At 44.7% G+C, this 7855-nt stretch overlaps 1 protein-coding gene across 3 annotated transcripts in view; it reads left to right on the plus strand.

Annotated features, from left to right (window-relative positions):
• ATG10 (autophagy related 10) overlaps positions 1-1363 on the plus strand; it is a 231388-nt gene extending 230025 nt beyond the window's left edge. For 2 of the 3 annotated variants that reach the window (XM_036849390.1, XM_036849388.1), the window contains one exon: positions 58-1363. In XM_036849390.1, the coding sequence (XP_036705285.1) occupies positions 58-95 (38 nt within the window). In that variant the 3' untranslated portion in view covers positions 96-1363. The remainder of the gene's footprint in view (positions 1-57) is intronic. The other variant, XM_036849389.1, reaches the window with a different exon arrangement.
• Positions 1364-7855: the final 6492 nt, after the last annotated feature.

The following is a 7855-nucleotide window of genomic DNA, read 5'->3' on the forward strand; positions in this document are numbered from 1 at the left end:
ACTGCTCAGTTAACCTTCTTTTATTTTCTTGGCTTTTGTTTTGTTCTTGTTCTTCAGATTCATCTATTGAGCCAAAGAGCTTAGAAGAACTCTGAGAGTTTATGTGGCCGGCCCTGGTTTTAACGGGACCAGTATGGTGTGAGATTTCAGATCACCGAGATTTTGACGTGGATTTTTTTTCCCTTGGAAGCAAATGTCTGCAGCAACTGATGTACTCTATGTTTAGAAGAAACACTGCAAAGACACAAATCACTATAAATAGCAAAAAAGGAATCTAACTCGGTAATAGAAATACTGACATCATCAGGGCACTTCCAGGTCGTTCTCTCATGTCTCTGAGACTCATTCTCTTCATCTTTAATTTGAGAATAACAAGCTACCTCACAGGGTTGCTGTGTGAAGCACATGAGAGCCTTAGTGTATGAGAAAATATGGTAAAGTATTATGCAAATATTCATTAAATGGTCACCTTTCTTATATTTGGCTGTCATTCACCTAGGCTGTCAATAAGTTTAATAGTCAGCAAGATATTAAGATGAACCATAGAATTTTCGGTTTGGGGTTGCCTGTTTTGTTTTTCATTTTAACTTGCTAGGGTCTTAAAACTAAGAGAAAAACGTAATTGACTCTTTAGAGCATCTAGATTAGTGTCTGTCAGTGGGGGATGCACTTTAGAGTCACTTGAGGATCTTTTACAATTACAGACGCTGGGGCCACCTGCTGGAACAGCCCCTCTGGGGTGATTCTGATGCACATGCTCCTGAAGAAGTTCTGGTCTGGATGTACCCTTCGAGTGGCATTGATTTGTATTGCTTTGGTCTCCCAGTAGGTCTTTTCCAATTCTGTGCATAGCTCCTGCAAGATGGACTTACTTCCTAACATTGCCCGGGCCTTGCCCCGAGAATCTGGATAGCAAGGAAGTCTAGGAGGCATTTGGAGAGGCGGCCTACTTTGGGGAAGTGGTTAGGATGAGGGGATTATCTGCTGGCGAATAGCAGAGGACCGCGACAGCCCTGTGAGTCTCTAGGTTAAGGGCTGTACTCTCACGAAGGGAACAGAAGTAGAGAAAGGGTTAATTCAAACTGCTGGAAAAGCTAAAAGTAAATTTTAAAATGCTGAGCTGCACATATTCTTGCTGGGATGAGAGCCTGCTTACATGCTTATTGGGCATTTTGGTATTTACCACTTAACATCTTTTCAACTTCTGCAAGGGATTTCCACCTCCCACCCCCGACTCTCCCTAATGTAAACACAGATTTCTCAGCAAGTCATTTCTCAAGCCATGTCATTTCTAGGGTTAAAAAAAAAATTGGGGCTTCCCTGGTGGCGCAGTGGTTGAGAATCTGCCTGCTAATGCAGGGGACACGGGTTCGAGCCCTGGTCTGGGAGGATTCCACATGCCGCAGAGCGGCTGGGCCCGTGAGCCACGGTTGCTGAGCCTGCGCATCTGGAGCCTGTGCTCCGCAGCAAGAGAGGCCGCGGTAGTGAGAGGCCCGCGCACCGCGATGAAGAGTGGCCCCTGCTCGCCACAACTGGAGAAAGCCCTCACACAGAAACGAAGACCCAACACAGCCAAAAGTAAATATAAAAATAAATAAATAAATAAAAAAGATTACTATTAAAAAAAAAAACTGTAATAGTGTGTCATCTGGATGATGTACTCGTCTGGAAATACTAGTTATCCTTTTTGAACAGATTCTGAGATGATAGTAGTCTGTCAGTTTGGGGGCAGTGTGTAGTTTCTTTTTTTTTTTTTAATGAATTTATTTATTTTATTTATTTATTTTTGGCTGTGTTGGGTCTTTGTTGCTGTGCGTGGGCTTTCTCTAGTTGCAGAGAGCGGGGGCTACTCTTCGTTGCGGTGTGCGGGTTTCTCATTGTGGTGGCTTTTCTTGTTGTGGAGCATGGGCTCTAGGTAGGCGGGCTTCAGTAGTTGCAGCATGTGGGCTCAGTAGTTGTGGCTTGCGGGCTCTAGAGTGCAGGCTCAGTAGTTGTGGCGCACGGGCTTAGTTACTCCACGGCATGTGGGATCTTCCCAGACCAGGGCTTGAACCCATGTCCCTTGCATTGGCAGGTGGATTCTCAGCCACTAGGGCACCACCAGGGAAGCCCTAGTTTCCTTTTTTTAAGTTAATTTTTTTTTAATTCCCTGATTGATGAAGACCTAAAAACTCACCAGTGGCAGCACAAAGTTCTGAAGAGCTCCTGTAGGTTGTAGAGACCACCCTCCCCAGATAGATGCCTCTCCTCGAGCAGCTCTATTTCTTTTCAGAATTTTTTTCATTTAAACTTCTAATATTTGGTTGATAAAAATTTCCATTTTTTTAAGAATGCAGTTAAATAACAGACTGTTATCCCAACTGTCATAAAATTAGAAAATATTTTGTTTTGTCAAAGTAACAGTTCTTTCTCTGCAACATGAGGATTTTTTTTCTTCGGGGTTTCCTCTCCAGCCAATACAAGGCAAAGCCCCTTCAGTGAGGAACAAGACTGGTTAAAGCTGCTACAAAGGGCTTCCCTGGTGGCGCAGTGGTTGAGAATCTGCCTGCTAATGCAGGGGACACGGGTTCGAGCCCTGGTCTGGGAAGATCCCACATGCCACGGAGCGGCTGGGCCCGTGAGCCACAACTACTGAGCCTGCGCGTCTGGAGCCTGTGCCCCGCAACGGGAGGGGCCGCGATAGTGAAAGGCCCGCGTACCGCGATGAAGAGCGGTCCCCGCACCGCGACGAAGAGTGGCCCCCACTTGCCGCAACTAGAGAAAGCCCTCGCACGAACCGAAGACCCAGCACAGCCAAAAATAAATAAATATTTAAAAAAAAAAAAAAAAAAAAAAAAAAAAAAAAAAAAAAAGCTGCTACAAGTCCGTCTCCTAAACTCTACAGTTGTGTGATCTTCGAAAAGCTGTTTCACCTCCTTGGTCCTCAGAGTCTTCACCTGCACCATGAGGAAGCTCAGCCATGTGACTTGTGAGGCCCACCCGACGCTTGGGTCTGTGAAATTGGGAGAGGTCTAGGGAGCTGGACTGTGAGGTTGGTTTGCTACTAGCTGCGTGGCTTGAGCTGATTTTCTTAATCTCCTTTAGTCTGTTACCACTTCTGTTTTAAAAAGTCCATTACTATCAATCCCGCTCACCTGACAAGGGCACAGAGATCGCAATGGTGAGTGAGTCTGAATGCGCTGCGTAACTTGCACAGTGCCGCGTGGCGTCAGCGGAAGAGGGTAATCGGCCCTGCGCCCGTCGAGGCACATGCCTGCTCCTTCCCACCTCAGTTCCGGCCTGACTTCTCCCCAGGCGAATGGGCTCCTGGTCGGGCGCCTTCTCTGCCCACAGCCTGACTGTCGTGCACGCTGGTTCTCACCTGGAAGTGTTTCCCTCCCCATCTCTCTGCCCCATTCTCAACCTGCTCTATGTGATCCACTCTTTACAAAGCCGTCTCTGAGCACCACAGCCCCCCCGTGGTGGACCTCTCCCTTTGTTATCCCTGTACTTATTCATAGAAGCATTTAACTGTCTCCTTTTCACTCTGATTTGATGGATAGTAAGTAACTTACTGAGCCACTTTTTTGGGTATGTGGTAAGGTGGCATTCAGGAAGAGTTGCTGTCTGCCCCTCGTAAGTGATCCAGGGAAAGCTCTCAGTCTGGGAACCCGAGTGGGTGGGCTAGTTCTTTGAGTAACCATGGAAGGGTCAGAGGCTGTGCTGATCATCAGGTACTAGCCTACAAGCTGGAGGTTAAAAAAATGAAATTACCACCCCCCACCCAATACGTATAAGATAAGGAGGAAAAAAAAGTCAGAAGTGGGTTTTTGCATCCATTTTTCCCAAGATGATAGGTATAGTTTTTCTTAATACTCTCAAGATATTAGGAAACGGAGATCTGCATTATCAAAACTAGTTCTTCACATATATATGGAATCTAAAAAAAAACAAAGTTCTGAAGAACCTAGGGGCAGGAGAGGAATAAAGACGCAGATGTAGAGAATGGACTTGAGGGCATGGGGAGGGGGAAGGGTAAGCTGGGACGAAGTGAGAGAGTGGCATGGACATATATACACTACCAAATGTAAACTAGATAGCTAGTGGGAAGCAGCTGCATAGCACAGGGAGATCAGCTCCGTGCTTTGTGATCACCTAGAGGGGTGGGATAGGGAGGGTGGGAGGGAGACGCAAGAGGGAGGAGATATATGTATATGTGTAGCTGATTCACTTTGTTATACAGCAGCAACTAACACACCATTGTAAAGCAATTATACTCCAATAAAGATGTTAAAAAAAAAACAAAGAAAAACTAGTTCTTACATAATTCAGAGAGCTGATATTTCAGTGAGTTGGAGTTTTGGGGGGATTAAAATCTGAGAGTAAGAATATGCAAAGATTCACTTCGGCAGATACTTACTGAATTCCTCTTGTGTGCTGAGCCCTAGGCTGGGTGGCAGGGGCAGCTGACCGAGAGCCCTGACCCGGCTCATACGAATGCCCCAGTCCAATGGAGAAGACAGACAAGAAGATTAGGGGATGGCACGACGTGTGCTGTAGCGGAGGTGTGGAAAGCAAGCACCAGGGAAGAGTCACAGAAGAGCAATGTGAGTAGAGTTGTGAAAAACTTAGGATTTAGCCAGGCCAAGAATGGAGGAAGGAAAGACCTTGAAGTTGCATGTGGGGAAGTGGTAAAGAGTGAGGCTGGCTAGCAGGACTGGGGCCAGGTCTGGAGGAGCCTTTATTGCCACACTGATGATTTGTATTTGGCCTGAAAACCACAAAGAGCTGCTGTGGGAATTCAAGTAGAACAGTTAAAGTGATCATATTTGTATTTCAGAAAGAACTCGTATTTTTAAAATGACTAATCACACTTACACTTTGTTGGTTTTTTCACCAGCAGGCACTGGCCCACAAACTTTAGAAGAAACAGGAGTGCAGAAAGGGCTGGGAGTATGTCAAGGACAGTTTTTGAATTTTGCCTAGCACCTTTCAAAGAAAAACCTGCCAGTGTCCTGAAAAGTCTGAGTCCTGGTTTACTGTGTTACTTGGGGCAAGTCACTGCACCTCTCTGAACCTCTGTTTCCTAACGTATTAAATGGAAGGAAGGGTATTAGATCAAGTAAAATCAATTTATTGGATTATGACCAGTATTTTTTTATGAAATAGAACATGTCTAGGAAAAGCATTCCCTGTGTCTCCTTTACTGTCACAATACTATCATATGGCACATCTGACACTAGATGTTATGGGTTTTCCACACATCAGACAAGTCTGCAACACCAGCTAAGTGTTCTACAATTTAGTTCAGTTCTCACACCATCTACCTGAAGTTAGTATCAGATCCTCCAGGTTAAGTGTTCAGTCCCATAAGACTGCCCCACTTAAGATACCAGTTGCAAGTCCCAGATTGTCACCTGTATTTCTAACTGACCAGCTATACATCTGGGTTCTAATGACCCCCTCCTTGGGTCCAGTAATTTGCTAGAATGACTCACAGTACTCAGGGAAACACTTACTTACGCTTATCAGTTTGTTATATAACAAAGGATATGATAAAGGATACAGAGGAAGAGCTGCACAGGTGAGGTCCAGAAGGGTCACAAGTGCAGGAACTTCTGTCCCCCTGTAGTTGGGGAGCACCACCCTCTTGGCATGTAGTTGGCATGTCACCACCCTGGAGGCTCTCTGAACCACGTACTTCTGGAATTTTCATGGAGGCTGCATCACATAGGCATGATCAGTCATTAACTCCACTGCTAACCCTTCTCCCCTTCCCGGATGATGGGGAATGGGGCTGAAAGTTCCAAGCTTTTAATCAGGGCTTGGTCTTCCTGGCGACCAGCTCCCATCCTAAAGCTATTCAGGAGCCCACCAAGAGTCAACCCATTAGAACAAAAGCCACTCCTATGACCCAGGAAATTCCCAGGCATTTAGGAGCTCTGTGCCAGGAACTGGGGCAGAGACCAATATATGTTTTCTATTAGTTCACAAGTACACAGAAAAAAGTGCATTGCGCATAGTGAGGGTATCATTGTTTTGTGAAACTTTGATTTCAACTAGAAGTAGAAACACAGACATAGAAAATCTGTGTCTATGGTGTGTGTGTGTGTGCACTAGGTTGTGATGTAAACGTATCTCTAACTCCAGGGAGCAGAGATTGGAAAACTAATAGGCAAATAAACTCCCTTCCAATTCTAAGACCTTTGATTCCCTTCTTATGCTGCTGACGAGTAAGTTGCTAAAGGTTGTTCTAGAAGGTATAGGGAGTACTTAACTAGTAACATGCCCATGGAACTGGGCTACTTTGATATGCACATAGGTTCCGGAAGCGCCCCTTCTGGGTTTTTATAGGGCTTGTCTGTAAAAGTGCTTTCACATTTTTATTAAATTTCTTAGTGTTCTTTAAAGCAGTTCTGTAATGTAAACCCCTTGCTTTTGTCTAACTTTTGTGTTGTCAATAGCGACACCTAGTGGTAAAAGAGCCCTATTGCAAATATCTTGTACAGACTTAGAGCTGAAAAGTGATTTTAGAGATCACCAAGTCCCATTTTGTAAATTATTAAAAACAAACTGGAAACTCACATGTATTCCTACATTCATATAAACTTTACATGAGAATAAATAAAACCTATGGCTAGGTGGTGATTTCTTGGGTTACTTTAAAGCTTTTCAAATACCCAGAGATCACTGTTAGTAATAACAGTGAAGCAGAAATTTAACAAAGCATGCCCTGATAGGCTAACAGGAAGTCATAGTTCAGTATATCTACAGCCTTTGGTGCATTGGTATTTACACATGCATGCCAGATCTTCAGAGTTTAGTTTGGTGCCTGGCACTTGGTAGTACTCAATAGATCTCTGTGGATGTTTGTGTATGTGGGTGATCACTGAGCCCAGGGGAAGCCTCCCATGGTTTCCTTTCTGCAGACGCTAAGGACTGGACCTGTTTTGCTCCTGGGAACTGATACCCACTCCTCTATCCTTTGAGAAGATTCATTTCCCCTGCCACCAGCAGCAGAGTGGGAGGAGGTTTCCATAGCCCCCTCCTTCAGTAGGTTCAGAGAGAGAATACCCAAGCCCTTTCCTGCGTAGTGAGAGCGAGATGGTTAAATAAAATATAGTAGCGTATAGTAGTTAAGGGGAGTGAATTCATCTCCATGTATCAAAACAGGCAATTCTCGGGGCCTCCCTGGTGGCGCAGTGATTAAGAATCTACCTGCCAATGCAGGGGACACAGGTTCGAGCCCTGGTACGGGAGGATCCCACATGCCGCGGAGCAGCTAAGCCCGTGCGCCACAACTACTGAGCCCGCACACCTAGAGCCCATGCTCCTCAACAAGAGAAGCCACCGCAATGAGAGGCCCGCGCACCGCAACGAAGAGTAGCCCCCGCTCACCACAACAGCAACAAAGCGTGTGTGTGTGTCGCACACAGCAACAAAGACCCAACGCAGCCAAAAATAAATGAAATAAATAAATTAAAAGAAAAAAAAACAGGCAATTCTCATAGAATGTTGAGTTAAAACAGAAAAACTAGATGCAAACTATGCATGCCACTTAACACTATTTATATAAAAAATACACTAATACCACACATTTTCTGTAGTACATATACAGTATATGTATCTAAAAACATTAAAGTGGTCTAGAAGGACACACAAAACTTGTAAGAGAGGTTACCTCAGAGGTGGAGAGTGGGAACTTGGACTGGAAGTGATCAAAGAAGACTTGGGCTCTTTTTTGATGCAGTGCACATATGTATCCAGAGACTGCAAAACTAAAAATACACTAAAAAAAAAAAAGATTTTCGTCCTTATAGATAATTTGGAAGTCGCAGAAAAATTTGAAGGAGAAAATTTAAAACTTACTTGTGTT

Source organism: Balaenoptera musculus, chromosome 3 (assembly GCF_009873245.2).
Source record: "Balaenoptera musculus isolate JJ_BM4_2016_0621 chromosome 3, mBalMus1.pri.v3, whole genome shotgun sequence".
NCBI classification, from domain to species: Eukaryota; Metazoa; Chordata; class Mammalia; order Artiodactyla; family Balaenopteridae; genus Balaenoptera; species Balaenoptera musculus.